The sequence below is a fragment of the Rhinopithecus bieti genome, unplaced genomic scaffold (genome assembly GCF_001698545.2).
Source record: "Rhinopithecus bieti isolate Rb0 unplaced genomic scaffold, ASM169854v2 scaffold_10017, whole genome shotgun sequence".
Lineage (NCBI taxonomy): Eukaryota > Metazoa > Chordata > Mammalia > Primates > Cercopithecidae > Rhinopithecus > Rhinopithecus bieti.
Window position 1 is genome coordinate 839,748 of NW_016806314.1, and position 21,167 is coordinate 860,914.

Consider the following 21,167-nt stretch of genomic DNA (forward strand, 5'->3'; position numbering starts at 1 on the left):
AGACTCCTGAGGCCACCTTGGCTCAGCCCTGGCATCAGTGCTGAGGACAGAGATGAGTCACACACAAGCTCTGTCCTCGAGGTGCCCACAGTCTGGGGAGAGCTGAGCCTATGCTGATGTCAGTTCAGCATGGCCTGTGCCTCAGTTACAGATGAAGTGTCTGAGGAGGAGGCCTGGATTCCCAGGGCTCTGGGAGGCATTTGAGGGCCTTGACAGATATGTCAGGAGATGTAGAGGAAGGGTATTTCTTTCTTTTAAAAAAAATTATTATTACTTTTTAGAGACAGGGTCTCACTATGTTACTCAGCCTGGTCTCAAAGTCCTGGGCTCAAACAATCCTCCCGCCTTGCCCTCCTAGAGTCCTGGGATTACAGGCATGTGCCACCCCATCTGGCCGAGGAAGGGCATTGCAATCTGAGGGAACAGCCTGGGCAAAGGCCTGGAGGAGGGAAATGTGGGATTTTCTAATGGAAGGTCTGTGTGGTTCAGTGTGGCTGGGGGTGCAATCTTGAATGTGACCAGATGGGGTGGATGGGGAACAGAAGCATCAAGAGGCCTGGAGAGGTGGGCAGGGCTGACATCTTGTGGAGCTGCAGCCCCGGCAGGATCTCCTAGGATGTGGGAGCCATGGGAAGGTGTAACTATTGGGCACCATGATCAGATGAGGGGAGGGAGTGGGAAGAGGCAGCAGGTGACTAGCGAGGAGGTCCAGGGAAGTGGGGTTGAGGGCGGCCCAGGGGTGGGGTTTGGGCTAAACAGGATCTCACAGACAGGACTTGGGCTCAGCCTACAGGAGGTAGGGGCAGAAGGCAAGAGGGTGCCACTGGGTGCAGGGAAGGGCAGCCTCAGGCCGACATGCACTAAAGCCTTTCTCAGTGCTCATGGCAGCTATGCTGCTGCCACCGCTACTGAGCTGATGAGGAACTGAGGCTCAAATCTGGTAGATCACTTAGGGCCACTCAGCAGGAAGAAGGCAAGCTGGAAACAGAATCTGAGGTCTTTTGAGTAGCAGTGAGCAGATCAGACCTGGCCAAGGACCTCCCCGTGCCTGGACTTCTGGTCCCCTTGCCTCACTGTAGAATGGAGGAGGATGGAGATGAGCTGCCCAGGGCCAGCTGCCTCTGGGGCTCTATGAGGTTGTGCTCTCAATGTCCCTTCTCTTTGGCAGAACCAAGGAAAGCATGTACCACTCACTGACATATGCCACCATCCTGGAGATGCAGGCCATGATGACCTTTGACCCTCAGGACATCCTGCTCGCCGGCAACATGATGAAGGAGGCACAGATGCTGTGTCAGAGGTTGGGGGCATTGGGGGCAGGGATCAGAGGTTGGGAGGCCCCACCCTTCTGTCACCTTGGCCCATCCCAGTACCTAGCATGCCACTATTCGCACTGCTGCTTTTGGCTAAGAAGTTGTGTCTGCAGGTGCTAAGAGCCGTCTCTGTTGGCCCTGCCTCAGGAGCTATGTTGTCTGAGCCAGTCACTGGGCAGCTTTCAGGGACCAGGGTGACAGAGTAGAGGAGGAGGCGCCATGACTTGAGTGGGCAGGAGGGTAGGCCAGGCCGGGCACAAAGAGACATTAAGGAGAGGAACCCAAATGTGGCACAGGTTGGGAGCTGCCAGGAGCAGCGTCACCTGGCCTGGAAGTGGGTTGACCAGGGGCTGCTGTTTAGCCTCAGCCCCAGGACTGATCAGGTGGTAACTGTCCCATTTTATCAGTGAAGACACTGAGCCTCAGAGAAGTTAAGTGACTGTTTTTGCCAGAATATCAAACCTCTTCTGCCTGACCCCAAAGTCTGTGTTCTTTCTGTTAGCTCTGTCTCTCTAGGAATGTTCCAGAGTGTAGCAGAGAGAGACGGAGACAAGTGTGGCCTCTCTCTAATCCTCACCTGAGGCCCCTCTTTTTCCTCTTCAGGCACCGGAGGAAGTCTTCTGTAACAGATTCCTTCAGCAGCCTGGTGAACCGCCCCACGCTGGGCCAATTCACTGAAGGTGTGGCATCCAGGACGTCCTTTCAACCATGCTAAGCCCAGGCGGCCAGCTCCAGGCCTAGGAAGGGGCAGTTATCCTCCCTGTCATCGCCTAGGGGGCCAGGCCTTGGGGTCCATGCCAGGACACACATGGGTCAGACCTGGGGCCTTTTGAGGCATGGCTCTCTAGTGAGGGTGTGGGGGGCAGGTGAGACCCACTTATGTGATAGCACTACTGGCTGAGAACCTGCAAGTCAAGAAAAGGGAAAGCTGTCCAAGGCCAGGGCTCTGCTCCTGAGGCCCATGGGTGTTTAGAGTTGTATGTGCAGTTGAGTTTACTGATTTAATTATCCTGGTGATCACATGGGTCCCAGAGAGGAATGTGGTATCAGCAGCTGAGTCACTGGGACAACATGAGAAGAGATGGTGTGGGCTGTCATGGTCCATCCAGGTCTTTGTGCCATGACCACATGCAGCTGTCCTGGAGGCAGCAGTGGCTGACCACAAGCAGTGAGGGGCTCTGCAGCATAGGAGAAAGTGGCCTTACCCTCCTCAAGAGCCCTGGAAGGTTCTAGCGCCCCACAATGCATCTGATGTTGCTGGGTGCACAGCACCTACAGTGGTGCTTGGAGAACAATATTAGGCGACCTTCTTGGGGAGGGTGTGAGCTAGCTTCTAGGGACAGTGACGAACACTCTGAAGCACTGGGTGACAAGGTAGGGGACAGGAGAGGTGCTGACATAGGTTCCCTTTGCTTTTGGGAAAGTGGGGGTGTGAGGATTCGTCCCAGGCCTCCTGATTAGAGTCCCAGGAGGCCACGGGGCTTTGGTTTTCTCCCCACAGAGGAAATCCACGCTGAGGTCTGCTACGCAGAGTGCCTGCTGCAGCGAGCAGCCCTGACCTTCCTGCAGGTAGGGACCCCCACTTGTACAAGGAGGCTGGGATTTCAGAAGATCAATTTCCACATCCAACCACAACCCATCCCCTAGAACAACTGTGACCCATCCTCCATAGCAACCGCGACCCATCCCCTGTAGCAATCGTGACCCATCCCTCACACTCCTGCCCCTGGCAGGTCTCAAAGGGAAGTGATGGGCATCACCTCCTCACACCCCGAGCACATGCGCTCCCACTGTTACTGGGATGCTATTTCCACTGTGTGGCTGCTACATTTCCTGTTAAGGGTCCTGTGGGGATGATAGGCATTGTCTCAAAGCCTGCTTTCCATGTGATTCATTTAACAAGCTCTGTAGCACCTGTGATGTACCAGACTTTTTGCACACAGTACAGGTATGTAGTTTCTACATACCTTACACACATTACAGTTTGTTTTTGCTAATATTTATATTTGTTATTTAATCTTCACCACAGAGGCCTGTGAAGGGGAGACTTAGAGGAGAGGGGTCACTTTCCCAAGGTCACATGATTAGCAAATGATGAGCAGGGATTTGAACCTAGGTCTGATGAAGTTGGAGCCCAGGTCTCCTCACCACACAGTGGGAATGATGAGAATGATCACTGCATGCTTTTGCCTGAAAGCCTGGGTTATAATGAGAACATATCATCATCATTATATATGTGTATTTAGCAGAAGAGGGACATTTTAGTGTTGGGGTGCTGGTTCATTTCATAGCTTTTTTTTCTATCTTTTTGACCTGGGGAAATTAGAATTGGATTAATCCTAATCCTTGCTTTAGGATTCACTGTAATGATTGCACCATAAACGACATTTTGTTTTGTTTGTTTATTACATTTTTACAAATAATGAACACCCATCAACACCACACCCAACTGGAGGACAGAACACTGGCAATAACTCTCCTCACCCTGGGGGCTCCTCCTCACCCTGTCCATGCACCCAACAGGGGAATCACTACCTAGAGTATTATGTTTATTGTCCCCTACCCTTTTCTTTCTTTCTTTCTTTTTTTTTTTTTTTGAGACGGAGTCTTGCTCTGTCGCCCAGGCTGGAGTGCAGTGGTGTGATCTCAGCTCACTGTAACCTCCGCCTCCTGGGTTCAAGCGATTCTCCCACCTCAGCCTCTGGCTAATTTTTGTATTTTTGTATTTTTAGTAGAGATGGAGTTTCACCACGTTGGCCAGGCTGGTCTCGAACTCCTGATCTCAAGTGATGCGCCCACCTCGGCCCTACCCTATTTTTTTAAAAAAATAGCTTTCTCAGCTTTGTACTCACGTCTGAACAGCATATGGTGATGTTTCATTTGCTTTTGAGCTTCCTAAGTGGTGTGGGTCTTGCTTTCTTCACCCGGCTTTATGTGACTGTGTGTTATTCCCTTGCCTGAACACACCGCAGTTTGTTTATCTGTCCTTCTGCTGGTGGCCATTTGGGCTGTTTCTGTTTCTTGGCTATCATGAACTTCCACAACCCTTGTCCATCCGTCTTCCGTTGGGTGTAAACATTGAATAGAGCTGCTGGCGGCCGTAGGCAACGGAACTTTACATTTATAAATGTGATAAATACCTGCTTGTTGTAAAAACCACACACAATCCAAAAACAAGCATCCTGTTCTCCTTTCTCGCAGTCCCTCCACCTAGAGGGAGATATTGTTAACCACTGGGCGTGGCCCCTCCAGGCCTCTCTCCAAGCACAGAGTACGTGTACCTGGGAGGCTGGTCCAACCCTGGGCATTTTAGAGGTTTTGTTGAGCCAAAGAGTAGGGAGGCCTGGTTTGGCTGATCTCCGACCTCATCCCCCAAGGGTTCCTCACAGGGAGGGGCAGTCAGGCCCAGAGCCTTGCCTGATCCCTCTCAGCCTACGGCTGCCCACCTGGGCCAGGCGGTCAGCATCTTTTCCTCCTGCAGGACGAGAACATGGTGAGCTTCATCAAAGGTGGCATCAAAGTTCGAAACAGCTATCAGACTTACAAGTGAGTGGGGCTGGCCATCTGCTTGTGGAGACTCTGGGTCACAGCCTCTGCTGTGCTGTCCCCCTCAGGCGGCTTTGTGGGAGGAGAAGAGTACTAACCAAGGCCAGAACCTAGACTGTTGATGCAAGCCAATTTCCATGCCCTTAGGCATGGTCTCCTGGAATCATATTCCCCTGGCTTTCTGGCTGTGTCTCTTCCCTTTGGTCCCTTGAGTGCTTACTCCCTGCCTGACCCTCTGCTGGGGAAAATAAGACACAGATTCTGCACAGGGTGGTCTGGTGGGGGCAGGGAGGTAGCCACAGGAACAGCCATTTTGGGAACAGCAGCAGAACTCCCACAGATCTGTTAAGGCCCAGTCCAAATACCACTTTCCCCATGAAGGCTTCTTTAACTCTAGTACACAGGAAAGGTATACACACACACACATGCATACACACACACACACGCGCGCGCGCGCGCATGGACACGCTCTCTGCAGGCCAAAATCACTTCCATGCTGTCTCTGGATCCCTGACATTCAAACTAGCCCAGGCCCAGGCTGTGTTTATGAATGAAGATTCAGTCCGGAGCATTTTTACCCAACATGGCTCCATAATCCCTCATCTATGGTTCCCACAGCAACAAAAGCTCTGAAAATCCAGTCCCCCACTCACCAAGTGTTGCATTAAAACTTATTTCCATTAAAAGTTTATTTGAGGCCGGACGCGGTGGCTCAAGCCTGTAATCACAGCACTTTGGGAGGCTGAGGCAGGCGGATCACCTGCGGTCAGGAGTTCGAGACCAGCCTGTCCAACCTGGTGAAACCCTGTCTCTACTAAAAATACAAAAATTCAGTGGGCGCAGTGGCAGGCGCCTGTAATCCCAGCTACTCGGGAGGCTGAGGCAGGAGAATCACATGAACCCGGGACGCGGAGGTTGCAGTGAACTGATATCATGCCACTGCACTCCAGCCTGGGTGACAGAGCGAGATATCGTCTCAAAAACAAAAACAAGGGGGGTGGGGGCAAGAGGTTTAAAGAGAGTAGATAAGGTTTGAAATATGCAGAGGATTATGGAGAAATCACTATGGAAACAGCACAAGAGTGACTGGCAGTACGGAGAAGCCCAGCTGAAGCTGGTAAAGATAAATTTACAGCAACACCAATCTTACTACACCTGCTCAGTAGTCCACATGCACCACAGAGAAGGCGGATAATTTACTCCATGCTTTTTCCATCAGGCAAGAGAGACAGAAAAATCACATGGCAAAGGGGCTAAGGATAGACATGAAGTTGTAGACCAAAAGACAGGCGAATAAAGTTTTACTTTTACAGGAAGAAAATAATTCATGGTGAGGGATATTGGGGATAGTTGCATAATAATGGAAATGTAGTTAATACCACTGAATTGTACACTTAAAATTGGTTAAGATATTAAATTTCATGATATGTATATTTATCACAGTAAAAAAAAATTGAAAAAAAGAGGAAAAGTAAAAAAGTCTTTTTTTTTTTTGAGATGGAGTCTTGCTCTGTAGCCCAGGCTGGAGTGCAGTGGCACAGTCTCAGCTCCCGGCAGCCTCTGCCTCCAGGGTTCAAGCGATTCTTCGCCTCAGCCTCCCGAATAGCTGGGACTACAGATGTGTGCCACCCCGTCCGGCTAATTTTTTGTATTTTTAGTAGAGATGGGGTTTCACCACATTGGCCAGGCTGGTCTCGAACTCCTGACCTCAGGTGATCCGCCTGCCTCGGCCTCCCAAAGTGCTGGGATTACAGGTGTGAGCCACCGCGCCTGGCCTATTTATCATCTTTATCTCCCCCATTTAATGTAGCTGCTTCCCTGCAGGGATATTGTGAACTTGTTACAAGGTATTGCTAGGGTATAATGTACCATATAGCATGTGGACATCACGTTACCTTGGAGGCCTATGCTAGAAGTTTTCTAGAAAAACCAGACAAGTGCTCTGGCCCCAGCCTCCCTACCAGCTGCCAGAATGATGTCGCCAAAGCACACACCTTGTCAGGCCATCCCTTGCCAACTCCCAAGGCTCCTCTTGCTCTTAAAAGAAGTCCTGGGTTATTGCTGAGTCCTTCCTGGGAGTTCACCCCTGCCCTGCTTGCCACATCTCCCACTTCCCTCTGCCTTAGGTCCTTGAGCCTTCCCCCAGTTCTTCAAATATGCCAAGGTGGTTCCTACCTCAGGGCCTTTGGACGTGCTGTTCTCTTTGTCAGAAACACTTTCTGCACTGGGCTTTCTGTACCAGATTTCAGCTCAAATGTCACCTCCTCAGAGAAGCCTTTCCTATCCCCAGACGAGGTCAGGTCCAAGGATTCTTCTCCTTGGAGCCTGCTATCACCCTCATAGTGATTTAATGGGGGGAGGGAGGGTCTGTCCCTTAAAGTGAGAATGCCTTGGGGGCAATGGCTTGGTGGCTTTGGTCCCTGCTGTCTTCCAGTGCCTGGCACAGAGAGGCCTCAAGCTTGCTAATGGAAAGCCTTCAAAACGTTGTCAGCCCAGGAAGGAGGCAGACACATCGCTAAAGCCCCTGTCCTGCCCCAGGTGGCTGCGCTAGGGGCTCTGTGCAGTTAGTAACCAGGAGAAATAGAGTTGAATTCCAACCAGGAGACTCCAGGAAGACTTCCTGAAGGAGGAGGTGTTTGGGCTAGCCCAGTGGTTTTCAGCTAGGGGTGATGTCCCCCTCTGAGACATTTGGCGGTGTCTGGAGACATTCTGGTTGTCCATCTGGGGAGAGGATGCTACTGGCATCTGGTGCTCAGGGACTATGGATGCTGCTAAACATCCTAAGATGCCCAGAACAGCTCCCCTGCCACCCCCAACAACAAAGAATTATCCATCCCAAAATGTCAGCAGTGCAGAGGCTGAGAAAACCTCTTTTAGACAGGATGTGGAGTACGAACAAATGTCCAGAAGCTGCCCATGGCAGAGTGTGCCAGGGCCCATATGGCTGAAATTCAGGGGTGAGGAGTGTGTTATCATGGTGGGAGATGGGGTTCGAAATTCCTCAAATACCAGTTCTCAGGATCACCAGAACTGTATGAATCCACCACCAGGGAGTTTACCTGAGGCCCAGCTGGAAGGGGTCCCAGCCCCTACCCCCCACCCCCAGCAGTGGCTGAAACAGGACTTGGCATCTCTCTGCAGGGAGCTGGACAGCCTTGTCCAGTCCTCACAATACTGCAAGGGTGAGAACCACCCGCACTTTGAAGGAGGAGTGAAGCTCGGTGTGGGGGCCTTCAACCTGGTGAGTGCTCCTCCCCCATTTCCACAGTGCCTGGCTCGAGCTCAGTCTCCCCTTCTGTCCCTGACTCGTGTGGTCACTGCCAAGTGTGCCTGCACCTGACTGTGTGCTGGGCACCGGGATCCAGAGACGACCAGATGTGTGGCCAGCCTTCAGGGACTCACAGCTGGGGTGGGGGTGGAGTGGGCGCTGGAGCCAGCTCCAGAGTCCATCAGTGCATTTCTTCCCAAGTCAGGCCAGTAGCTTGAAATCCACTATGGTGGAGCCTTCACAGTGCCCGACCATGGCACACATAATAAATCAGGGCTTTCTCTGCCCTAGAGAGCTACTGGTTAAACATTTACCAGTGGCAGGGAAGGAGAAAGTCCTGAAACCAGCTGATGACTTCGAGGGGACAGAGAACTAAGTCTTCCTCCTGCATGGAGTGGGGGAAGGTTTCCTGCGGGAGGGAGTGAGCATCAGTGCTGGCTCCTGAAGGATTCCTAGGAGTTTCCCAGCTGAGGAGGGGCTTTCAGGCAGAGGGATCAGGAAGTCTGGGAAAACTGTGCCTGATCAAGGGAGGAGGAGCTTCCTAGGGAAGATTTTAGCCTCGGGAACCTAGGTGGCCAGGGGCCTTTCCAAAGTTAGAGGGGTGGCCCTCTCCTCTCCAGGTAAAGCCTGCTAAAGAGCAAGCCTTGGGACAGTGGGGGTGGCTCCTGCCCCCTCTGGGTACCTTCACATGCTTGATTGCCTCCTTTCTTGCAGACATTGTCCATGCTTCCTACTAGGATCCTGAGGCTGCTGGAGTTCGTGGGGTTTTCAGGAAACAAGGTAACCACCTGCCTCCTAGCACCCCTGACCTGCTCAGCCCCAAAACTGGGGCTGGGCTGGACAGGGAGGGGCTGACAGGCCGACAGGCCGCAGGGCCTAGGTGCCCCTCCTGGCTCAGCCCCTCTCATTGTATGACCCTGGACAATGCCCAGACCTCCCTGGGCCTCAGTCTTCTCTCCAGGCGCATGGGGCTAGTGATCCCTGCCTGGCCCTCCCAGGGTGCAGAGGCTCTGGGTGGGTGAGGGTGGGTGTGAAGGGCAGCTCCATCAGTGGCCCAGGATCACACATTCTCTGAGCCTGACAGGTGTCAGGGGCTGGTCCCTCTTTCTGTAGATACTGCCTCACTTCAAGACTTTGAGCAAGTCCTTCCCCCAAGGACCATTTTTTGGTGCTACCACTTCATCCAGCAGATGCCTGAGGGAGGCCCTACTGGGCATCAGACCTTGAGGAGGAACAAGAGAACTCAAGCACCCAGAGACTTTACTGAGGGCAAGAACCTGAGTACCAATCCCAGGTTGAAGGCAGCAGATCAGGGAGGGCTTCCTGGTGGAGGAGGCATGGTGTGGTAGAAGGAGCATTGGCCTGGAAGTTAGGATCTCTGGGTCAGTCCATCCTCATCCTCTTTTCTCTGTGACTCTGAGCAAGTCCCTACCTTCTCTGAGCCTCTTTTTAGTAAAATAAGGACCTTGTTATGGACCAGATAAGTGTTTCTCAAATGTGCACTGACCCTTACTGATATTTGCCACAAGCACGGACCTCTCTATTATAATGTATATATTACTTTTCTCAAAAGTGACTCATGACTTTTTCTGAAATTGATTCAAAGGAAACATCTCTACACAAACCTCCATATTATTTGGCATGATAAGAACCTAATCTTAAAAATAAATACCACAAGGGCCCAGCCATCTTTTGGAAAGCCCAGCTAGACTGTGTGGTGGGCCCGGATTCAGCCAGGGCTGCCTCTTTCTGAGAAAGGGGGCTTAGGGTGAGAGAGTTCAAACCCCACGAGCAAAGGACTGGGGATTTCTCCTGGGCACCACCAAAGGATAGAAAGATAACTGAGAAGGGAAAACACTCACCATGACTCAGTGTTTCCTGGTGCCTGCCCACAGACCCCTGAAATCTTAGCTGCCCTCTGCTGTCTGAGCTTTGGAAAACATTGGCTAGAGGCTGTGAAGGTCTCTCTCAGTTTTGTTTCCTTAAGAAAGCACATGGGTCATGAGTAGGACTTCAAGATGATGAAGGGAGGGCCCAGAGGTGAGGCAGTGTGGCCTGGCCAGGCAGGTTGCGGGACCTACTGTGCCAGCCTGGGCTTCCTCTTTATCTCGAAGGCAGGGGAGCTATGGAGGGTTTGAGGCAGGAGTGAGGCAGGTCAGATTTGTGTTTTAGAAAGAACGAGAATGCTCTGGAGGACAGAACGGGGCAGAGACTGCAGGCAGGGAAACAAGGTGGGGGGTCTGCCCCCAGCCCCTCCCCAGCCAGGCTCTGGAGTCTTCTCCCCCAGGAAGCCTTCCCAGGCCCCACCTGTTCCCTGAGCCCATGGCTGGGATCATCCACCTCCGTGTCTCTCGTGCTCCCAGCCAGACCTGGGTTGCTAGGGCCCTCAATACCCATCGCAGGGCAGCCGAGCCGGTGACTACAGAGAGGGTAAGGAAGGGGCTGTGGAGAAGGTGGGGGACACCTGAGACCCGCCAAGCCTTTGTCCTGGCCTTGGCAGCCATGTCCCCTTCCCCAGGAATGCGCTGGGGCACTGAGGGGCAGCCCCTTGCTCAGGGCCACACAGCTGACCTGGCCTCCAGGGTTCCAGCGCTCTTCCTCCCCTTTGCCGGCAGCACTGCCCACACAGCTGTCCAGCCGCCTCCCAGGCCCCTGCCCTCTCTGGGAGCCTCACCCACCCTCCCGTCCCCTCAGGACTACGGGCTGCTGCAGCTGGAGGAGGGCGCGTCAGGACACAGCTTCCGCGCTGTGCTATGTGTCATGCTCCTGCTGTGCTACCACACCTTCCTCACCTTCGTGCTCGGTAGGTGCCCCTGGGGTTTGGTCGTTTCCGCGGGGGCAGGAGAATGAGGGGCTACAGACCCTGCTCATGCCCCTGCAGCTAGGGATAGGGGTACTGAAACCAGAAACAGAGCCATATCCACTGTCCCGGGGACTGGCCTGCTGATGCCCACTGCCTCACAGTGTGACTAGGTTCCAGCCTCAGTTTTCTCGTCTGTGAAATGGGGGGGCGGGGGGTGCCCACCCTGTGGAGGGTGTGAAGACACTGTGTACAGCACCTTATGGTTCTGGGCACAGCCTTGGTGGACACAGGCTCCTGGTTATCGAGCCCTGTGAAGTGCTTGGGGCGATATCTGCACTGCCTTATATAATCCTCATGTCACCCTAGGGACAGGGAGAATTATCATCCCCATTTCACAGAGGGGGAAGGGGAGACCCCGGGAAGCCCCTACTGGGTTGCTGGCAGGATCACAGGAGCCAGGGGTGGTGACATGTTCTGTGACTCCCTCACCACCTCCTCCAGGTACTGGGAACGTCAACATCGAGGAGGCCGAGAAGCTCTTGAAGCCCTACCTTAACCGGTACCCTAAGGTGAGCCCCATGCGCTGCCCGGTACCCCTAGCCCACAAACACCCACAGACCCCCAGGGACCCACACGGACTTGCATGTGTGTCATTGCAGGGCGCCATCTTCCTGTTCTTCGCAGGGCGGATTGAAGTCATTAAAGGCAACATTGATGCAGTGAGTGATAGGGGTCCAGGCCGGGGCTGGGGATCCCTCGGGCTCTCCCAGGCCAGCAGTAAGTCAGGCACATGTGACATACTCAGGGACAGGACAGACTGGGAGGGGGTCCCCAAGTGAGAACCAACCAGAGAGCAGGAGAGGGAGAGGCCCTTCTGACAGAGCAGCCTGGGAAGACAGGGAGGAGGCGGCATTTGTGGTGCCTGGGATTTTGACTGGGAGATATAGAACTGCAGCATTGCAGTGGAGGGAGGTGCGGGGAGGTGCTTGAGGGAGGCAGAGGTTGGGAAAGCCCATCTGTTTAGGGCATGGCGATTAGGCTGGAGTCTGGTACCTCCCCTCCATTATAGCTCTGTCCTGTTCTTTCAATTTGTTACAAAAAACCAGAGTCCCAGACGGGGGCTGTATTTGGGCCCAAGGTCATGTAAGACTTAGGAGGTAAAAACCAGGACTGGAGGCCAGATCTCCTGGCTCCTGGGGCCCCACCTGAGCCTAGCACAGGGTTGGACCACCATGACCTGGAGAGGCCCGGTCTGCTGTGGTGTTGGGAGGTGTGGAGGATGCAGAGGGGTTGGGGCTGGGTGGGCACCCGTCAGGCTGACCAGAAGGTGCCTGCAGGCCATCCGGCGTTTCGAGGAGTGCTGTGAGGCCCAGCAGCACTGGAAGCAGTTCCACCACATGTGCTACTGGGAGCTGATGTGGTGCTTCACCTACAAGGGCCAGTGGAAGATGTCCTACTTCTACGCCGACCTGCTCAGCAAGGAGAACTGCTGGTCCAAGGTGGGCTGATGCCATGTGTTAGGAGCATTGGGTGAACAGGGCTGACTGTGTGCCTCCAGACCAGGGCCAAATCCCTAACTAAACACAGATGTCTCAGCTGAAATCTAAACTTAACCGTAAATTCTAATAGGACTCAGGCTTGGAAGGAACTAAAGACCACAAGAGAAACTTCTGAACCACAGTGTGTCACAAAGAGACTTCTAGTCACAAAGGACAGAAACATGGCTCCCTCTGTCCAACAGAACTGTCTCTATGGTAGAAATGTTCTACTTATGCACTGCCCACATATGGTAGTCACCAGTCACATGTACACAGTGAGCACATGAATTGTGCCTAGTGCAGCTGGGAAACTGATTGTTTTCAGTTTTATTTAATTTAATTAACTAAATGTTAAATTTAAATAGCCATGTAGGGCTAGTGGCCACTATATTGGACTATGCAGTTCCAAAACACAAAAGGCTCATATAACTGAACATTCTTGGCACATCCGACTTCAGGTAGGGCTGGATCCAGGAATTCAAATGAAATGTCTGGCTTGGTCTTTCCATCTGTGACTGTGCTCTATCCTGTGACATCTTTGTTTCTGTGACATCTTTGCAGGAAGCTTTTCTCCATGTGACAGGCAAGGTGGCCATGGGCTGCTTCTACTCACATCCTCCCCTTGGTTTCAACCAGAGTCCCACAATTCAGACTCACTGGTCTGACTTGTCACATGCCAATGCCTGGAACAGAGGGGTGGGAAGATTCTTCATGGGCTGAGAGTAGGAGAGGGACGGTTCCACAGAAGAAAATGATGCACCCAGAAATAGTGGAGGGATTAACAAGATGCCATATAGGCAAAACAAAGCCAAACAGATGCTTGCCTACCAAAGAAAACATTTATCACGGTAAGTATTGAAATAAGTGTTAGTTTGTACCATCATAGTAATGATAGTGCAGAAATTGGAACCAAGAGTCTTAGAACCACCTAGCTCAGCAAACGTCTAATCTGTTATTTGTAAATACACAGGACATGGGTCTTCATGGCTTCATCCCCTGCCCATAGCAGACATTGCTCATCAATCCTCTGCCATGAGCCTGGCTGTGACCTTAGATGCCTTCCCTGCAAAGCTCTAGGCAGCTGTTAGAACTGACCCGCATTGGCACCTGTTAGGAGACCCGTCATCTGCATCTGGTCCCTCACCCTCCTCCACATGGAGGTCTCTTTTCAGTAGCCCTGCCTGGGGACCAAGCTGAAGGGGAATTCTCTGGGTCTGAGGCAGGTGGGGCTAGGAAGGGAACAGGCTTCTCCTGAGCTCTCAACGTGTGTCTGGCACCTGTCATGTCCTCCACACCACACCCAGTGAGGAGAAGTTATTATCTCCATTGGGCACATGAGGGCCACTGACGCTAAGCGAGGACTGTGACTTACCCACATGGCTGTTGGTGACAGACACTGGATTTGAGGACAGTCCTGTGTGACTCAGAGGCCTCTGCTTCTCTCTTGGTCCTAGAGTCCTCCCGGGGAGTCAAGGCTTGCCCTGAGCCCCCCCTGCTGTTGAAGGTGCTTCCTCAGGCCCAGCTCCCATGGCCCCCACACCCCCTCCTACTCCCAACAAGGACAAAGCCTCAGGGAACCTTTTTTCTTTTTTGAGAGATAGGGTCTTGCTATGTTGGTCAGGCTGGTCTTGAACTCCTGGGCCCAAGCAATCTTCCCATCCCTGCCTCCTGAAGTGCTGGGACTCTGGGCCTTAGGGAACGTTTTTGAACTGAAAGTGACTCTTGAAGCCTTTCTGTAGAGGTGGGTGGCTGGGGCTAACCACATGGGGAAAGGGAGACCTGGTGGGGGCACACAGCTGCTATATAGAGGAATGGAAGGTGGGCCAGGCCTCCCAGCTGTCAGTAAATCTGGCTCAGTTCCCAGCCCGCTGGGGTGGCCAGTGCCGCTCTCTCTCCAACACTCTCCTCATGAGGACTTCCTGTGAAAAACGGGGGTTGTAACAATCTTGAGTTCTGGGGCCCCACCCATTTCTAATCTCCAGAACTTGGCCGCCGCAGACTCCACCAAGTTATAGTCCTGGGGTCTGGGCCTCTGGCCATTGCCATAGGCACCACCCGCTCAGCGCAGGCAGCGCCCCTTTCTGCCAGGATCCTCCAAGGTCAGCTGCTGGGTCTGACCCGCAGACCCTGACTGAGTGATGGATGAACAGAGTACGCAGACACAGGCTTGCCTGTCAGCAGATAGGGGACCCTTGCCAGAGTCAGCAGCAGCCCCCATAAGCCGGCCATGCTTGCATTTATTTAGTACAGATGTAATGACAAAGGCCTAAAGCAAACTTCATTTCTGGGTAATTAACATTGTGCCCCCAGCTCCACCCCCGGAGAGAGCAGTCCTCCGCTCGGATGATTAAAGGCCAGGTTCCGAGGCCTAAGTAAACTAACTTATCTAGATCAATTCCCTTCTTGTTATCTACTCTGAGAGAACTCAGCTGTCTTCAGCCACAGCCTTTTCCGAAGCTTTTGCAAAACCTCCCAGCCTTCCAAGAAGGTTTGCTGCTTTATATAATTTTTCCAACCCTGACCTATCTCCTACAGTCAGCCCTGTGGAGGCCTTTGTGTTTCCCCCAGTGCTGGCAGCCTGGAGGCTTAGATGGCCAGACACAAGGCGGTGACAGTGGCATGCTCAGGGCTTGGGAAACCCAAGGAGCTAAAGGCTTCCTCGGGCAACCCAAGAGGACAGGAAGGCTTCTAAGGAGAGACCTCTGAGGTGGGTCTCGGAGAGGAAGGATTTAGGGAGGCAGAGTGGAGGAAGTGAGAGGACACCCCAAGCTGAGAGGGCGGCAGGACCAAAGGCTCAGAAGCCAGGGTGCAGGGTGCTGCGGAGGGGCTCTGTGCCATGGGGTGAAGAGTTTGCACAGCAGAAGAGCATGGGGCCTGTATCAGGGGAGACAGCTGCTCTTTTCCCCCATTGTGGCTGCTGTACATCTCTGGGGGAGAGCTGAGGCGTCCACGACTCTCAGTCAGCCTCCATCCTAACCCTGCTGGTGCTGTGAGGGTGAGCTGTCTGTGGGCAGGAGGGAAGGCTCTTGGAGGTGAGCCTGGTGGAGAAGGGATAATGGCATCCCAGGCCGAGGAACAGCACAGGCAGAGGCCCGAGGAGAGTTTAAGGAGTGTAGGGGAGGAAATGGCAGAAGATGAGCCAGAAAAAGAAAGGTTAGGGCTGGAGGATGTGAGTGGCTGTTTGGGCTTTATCTAGCATTAGGGGAGCCCTGGCAGGCTTGTGGCTTAGATAGGTGCTTTAGGAAGCCCACCAGCAGTTGCTGGGCCATCCCCACTTGCCAGGTCCTGTTCTAGGCCAGGAAATACAAGAGTGAGCAGGAAAAGACCCCCTCTCAAGGTTCACATCCTAGTGGGGAGAGAGACAAGAAACACAGATGTGCAATATAACATGATGTCTGGTTCCAGTAAGTGCAGTGAAGAACAAGCGAGGCCGGGCACAGGGAGTGACGGGAGGGGCTCCTTTGTAAGGGGAGGTCAGGGGAGGCCTGTCTCAGAGGACAGCAGAATGGAGCGCAGGAGCAGCACATGGCAGTCACAAAGCAGGCCGTTTGGGCAGGGGGAGCTGTGTAAGGCAGGGTAGGAGTGTGTTTGATGTGTCCTGGGAACAGCCCGGAGGCCATCGTATGGCTAGAGTGCGGCAGGTGTCGGGGAAACAGTAGGAGATGTCTCCTGAGTGTGATGGGATACAACCAGATTTCCAGAAGGGACTGACGTGAGCTGACTTAAAAAGGTCAGCGGGCGAAATGGCTTGCAGGGGACAGGAGTGGCAGCAGGGAGACAGGAGACAATGTGTACCAGGACAGCAGAAAGACATCCCGGGTAGCCTGGAACAGGGAGACGGTGTGGAGATGGTGGCAGTGCGATAATGAGAGCCGTAGGGCAAGGCCAGCAGGATCCTAGAGTGAGACGGGAGGTAAAGTCACTGGGACTTGGTGCCTCCACATCAGGGGCAAGGGAAAGGGAGAGGACAAGGGCGACCCGGGAAGTTAAAGATGGGACCGGGGCCAGGCGCAGTGGCTCATGCCTGTAATCCCAGCACTTTGGGAGGCTGAGGCTGGCGGATAGCTTGAGGTCAGGAGTTTGAAACCAGCCTGGCCAACATGGTGAAACCCTGTCTCTACTAAAAAATACACAAATTGCCAGGCGTGGTGGTGCAGGCTTGTAGTCCCAGCTACAAGCCGCGAGGCGGAGGTTGCAGTGAGCCGAGATCGCGCCATTGCACTCCAGCCTCAGCCAGGGCAACAGAGCAAGACCATCTCAAAAAAAAAAAAAGATGGGACCGGGAACAGGTTTCAGGGAGGGAGACTCTTCCCACAAAACCCAGCTTTTCCTCATGTTCTAAAGGGCGGGCTGTGGCCCCGGCATGGGTGGGGCTGCCAGGTGGAGGCCGCTTTCCGCCTGCTCTAGGCAGGACTCCCGGATGTCCGGCGCCCTTTCCTCTCCACCCTTTCTTAGCCAAGAGGCAAGAGCTGTGGTTCGAAACTTGGCCACCTGAGGGCAGCACAGAGCCAGGCTCCTGTCTCGGGACTTCTGAGGAAGGGGCGTGGCGTGCAGGGAGAACTGGGTAGGGTAGGGGGTTCTCCCGCAGGGCCACGGTTTCACTGTCAGGGCTGGCTGTGCATCTAGTGGGCAAGGACGTGGGGTCGATTCCCGGCTCTGCCCCAGTGTCTCTGGGGTCCCAGGAAGCAGAGGTAGGGTACGGACTCCTTTCTGGCATTGGCTTTGGGATCAAGCGAGGTGCTGGATTTTTTGTTCCTGGCACACACAGCAAGGCAGTTAGTTCTACCAGAGTGGCCCGAGCTGAGCAGACCCAGGCCCTGCTCACGTTTCTGGCTCAAGCCTCTTTTTTTTTTTTTTTTTTTTTTTTACAGCCCGTGCTTCATCCTCCTATTGATAATCCACACACATCCTGTGGCCTCCAGGCTTTGCTCAGCCCCTTCCCCGTGGCTGGAAGGCCCTGTCTGGGGCCTCAGGGAATTTCCCCATTGCCCTTCAGGGGCCCACTCTGAAGGTGTTGCTTCCCAGAAACCCTGATTGAGTCCCTGTCCTTGTGTCTCTGCCGCAGCCTCAGCCTGTCCTACCCATTACTAGTTGCATGGGTTCTTCTTGCCACTGCTTCAAGTGGAGAAGAAGGTGGCTGCTTTGACATGGGTTGTCCTGGATTCCGGTCTTCAAGTTGCTTCAACTTCTTACCTTCGTTTTTCCCCTGGGGCTTGGAGACAATGCGAACTCCTATGCTGGGCCACGTGAGGTCCGTCTGCAGATTCCAGCCGGGCTGGGGCTGGAGGAGGGCTGCTCACACCTGGCTGTTGCTCTGTCTCACACAGGCCACCTACATTTACATGAAGGCCGCCTACCTCAGCATGTTTGGTAAGGAGGAGTACAAGCCATTCGGGGACGACGAAGTGGAATTATTTAGGTGGGTCTCACCATCGTGCTCCCACTGTGTAGGCCGCTATGGACAGACCAGCCAGGCTATCCTGAGCTGTGGGCACTGCGGAGGGAGGAGTGGGGTGACTCCCTGCCCCCAACCCAGGACTGACACACCTGCGTGTCCTCCCCTCCCATTGCCACCCCATGCTGCTGCTACTGGTGGTTGGAGCCCTTTGAATTTCTTCAGAGGCTTTCTTTCACAGAAATGGTTTTGTCAATATCATCTCCCTCCAAGTCTCTTTCATGTGGGCAGGAGGACAGATATGGCCACCAAGGTCCAGGGAGGCAAGGTCTTTCACTCTGCTGAGTTAACCTGAGACACTCAGAGAAGCACAGTGGAGAGCTGAGAGTCGAAATCGAACAAACAGGAGTAAACCCAGCCTCTGCTTGTTCTTAGCTGTGTCATCTGGGACAACTTTGGCATCTGTAAAATGGGAATAACAACCTCCACCTTGCAGCACTGTTTTGCAAATCAACTAGATAATAAATGTAAAGAGCTTGGCAGAGAACTAGGAGCCTAGAAGCTGCCCACTAAGTGGTGGCTGTTTTCATTCTTCCTGTACCACCGAATTTGCTTCCTGTGAAGCATCTTTGGAGCAGAGCTCAGCCTTGGCAGGTGGAGGATGGAGCTTAGAGCCTTCTTCCAGTCTTGGTGAGGTTGACCCCAATTTGCAGACCTGGAAGTGGGTAAAATATGGGCCTCCTAGGCTACTGCTGTCACAATAATAGGGCATTTATCACTTCCAGAGTGTCTGCTACTACAGCAGATTCCATGTCCTCCTCTCAGATGACTCTTCCAGAAAGCCTAGGAGGGCAGGTGTCATTACCTCCATTTTAGAGATGAGGAAATTAAGGCCAAGAGAGGTTCTACAGTGAATAAGCAAAGGAAGAGTTTGGGGAGGACCTCACACCCACATCCAGCTGTTTCCTGTGCCTACATGGCTCAGGCCTGAGGTCACAGCCACACCCAGTGACTGTGGCAGAAATAGGAGGAGGGTGGGATGGAGCTGGGTGGGTGAGGCCCCAGATGTGGAGGCGTGCCTGGTGGCATACCGCATTTTGCTCTGCCCTTGGAAACAGCTGAGAAGGCCAGAACTCGTGAGGCAAGAGTTAATTAAGGGTTTGAGCTGTTTGGTGTTGGATAGGTCCCACTCTTTCTCTGAGTGTTGGTCTCTCCTGTGAAATTGGGATTAAACTCTTGAGTCCTCCCCAGAAATGGGGCCTGGGAGTGGAGGCGATAACTAGGAGGCAGGGCTGGCCCGGGGTGTTTGGCACACTGGCACCTCTGCCAGCTGGCGGGGAGGAACCCCTTGCCCAGCCATAGGAAGTGGCCAGGTCTTGGGGCAGGTTCTCTAAAATAAAGACCATAGCCACTGGCTATTTCAGATCTAGAAGGCTCTTTAGAGTCCAACACTGTCATTGTAGGGATGGGGAAACTGAGGCCCAGAGAGGGGCCAAGCATAGCTGGGTAGGCTGGGGACCCTCCGCCCTCTCCTACTCTTTTTCATCCTCTCCCACCCTCCCCATCTCTTTCGCAGAGCTGTGCCAGGCCTGAAGCTCAAGATTGCTGGGAAATCTCTACCCACAGAGAAGTTTGCCATCCGGAAGTCCCGGCGCTACCTCTCCTCCAACCCTGTCTCGCTGCCAGTGCCTGCTCTGGTGGGTAGGAGGTCTGGACTGGCACTGCCCTCCGGGTATAGGATTGTGGGGATTCACTGAGAGCCACAGCTAGGGGGAAGTGGATGAGGAGAAAGACCTTCATGCCTCAGGGGCCTGGGGAGGGTTTCCCAATTCACCTGCGAGTCTGACCCAGCCTCTACCCCTTAGAAAGAGATGGTCCACTGGGGCTGGGAGTGGAGAGACAGGCAGGCTGCAGATAAGAGGCAGAGAGGGTCGCCCATGTTGCTGTGCCCAGGCAGAGGCATTACCCGGCTGCCTGTGATCCCAGCCTGACTGCTCCAGTCTTGTCACAATGATTTTCATTGTTTTCACGGTCCCCTTCACTGGGCCAGCATCTTCACGTTATATTCAACTCTGAACTCACATAATAGCCAACATTGTTATTGAGCACTTGCTCTGTTCAAGGCTGCCCACACCCATTGCCTGTTGCCTCATTTGAGCCTCACATCAACCCTCTGAGTAGGCGCTGCTGGTATCTCCATTTTACAGATGGGGGTAACAAGACCTAACAGATCAGTAGAAAGATCAAATAACTTGCCCAGGTCACACAGCTGGTGAGTTGGAGTCAGAATTTGAACTCAGCAGTCTAGGCCCACAGCCCATATTCTGAGCCATGGTTGTGATGCTAATTCTATGCACGATTTGAGTAGGCGTCCGATAAAGTTCCAGCTTGCTAAGAGTCCTTGTTATTCAAGTAGTAAGGGAGCCGGAAAAGTAGAAGGAAGCCTGCTTGAGAGACCTTTTTTTGGTCCTGGCTGTACTGTTCATTAACTGAATAGCCTTAGGTCGGTTCCCTCTTCCCCTTATGTAAAATGGGTATAATAATAGATTCCTTTCCCATTTCACAGAGCAGTTATGAGCATGAATGAGAAAAATGTGTTAAATACTTTATCAGTTGAAAAGGTCAATATTTGGCAGGGCGCGGTGGCTCATGCCTGTAATCCCAGCACTTTGGGAGGCCAAGGTGGGCGGATCATGAGATCAGGAGATCGAGATCATCCTGGCTAACTCGGTGAAACCCTGTCTCTACTAAAAACACAAAAAATTAGCCAGGTGTGGTGGCGGGCATCTGTAGTCCCAGCTTCTTGGGAGGCTGAGGCAGGAGAATGGTGTGAACCCAGGAGGCGGAGCTTGCAGTGAGCCGAGATCACACCACTGCACTCCAGCCTGGGCGACAGAGTAAGACTCTGTCTCAAAAAAAAGGTCAATATTTCTATAGTTTGATTCAGCACTTACAACCTGAGTATTTCTAAAGTTTTAAAATATTTTATGGTTTAAAATATACAATAGGCCAGGCGTGGTGGCTCACGCCTGTAATCCCAGCACTTTGGGAGGCAGAGGCGGGCGGATCACCTGAGATCGGGAGTTTGAGACCAGTCTGACCAACATGGAGAAACCCCGTCTCTACTACAAATACAAAATTAGCCGGGCGTGGTGGTGCATGCCTGTAATCCCAGCTACTTGGGAGGCTGAGGCAGGAGAATCTCTTGAATCCAAGAGGTGGAGGTTGCCGAGATTGTACCATTGCACTCCAGCCTGGGCAACAAGAGTGAAACTCCGTCTCAAAAAAAAAAAAAAAAAAAAAA

General features: G+C 53.1%; 1 protein-coding gene across 8 annotated transcripts in view; it reads left to right on the plus strand.

The window, feature by feature from the left end:
• Nucleotides 1-21,167, plus strand: part of TTC39A (tetratricopeptide repeat domain 39A) — a 58,253-nt gene that overhangs the window by 31,025 nt on the left and 6,061 nt on the right. For 7 of the 8 annotated variants that reach the window (XM_017875442.1, XM_017875441.1, XM_017875444.1 and 4 more), the window contains 12 exons: nucleotides 1,169-1,300; nucleotides 1,917-1,993; nucleotides 2,815-2,882; nucleotides 4,795-4,859; nucleotides 8,001-8,100; nucleotides 8,842-8,907; nucleotides 10,822-10,930; nucleotides 11,432-11,499; nucleotides 11,590-11,649; nucleotides 12,268-12,429; nucleotides 17,796-17,887; nucleotides 19,440-19,560. In XM_017875442.1, coding sequence (XP_017730931.1) covers nucleotides 1,169-1,300; nucleotides 1,917-1,993; nucleotides 2,815-2,882; nucleotides 4,795-4,859; nucleotides 8,001-8,100; nucleotides 8,842-8,907; nucleotides 10,822-10,930; nucleotides 11,432-11,499; nucleotides 11,590-11,649; nucleotides 12,268-12,429; nucleotides 17,796-17,887; nucleotides 19,440-19,560 — 1,120 coding nt within the window. Of the gene's footprint in view, nucleotides 1-1,168; nucleotides 1,301-1,916; nucleotides 1,994-2,814; nucleotides 2,883-4,794; nucleotides 4,860-8,000; nucleotides 8,101-8,841; nucleotides 8,908-10,821; nucleotides 10,931-11,431; nucleotides 11,500-11,589; nucleotides 11,650-12,267; nucleotides 12,430-17,795; nucleotides 17,888-19,439; nucleotides 19,561-21,167 lie in introns of those variants that run through there. The other variant, XM_017875448.1, reaches the window with a different exon arrangement.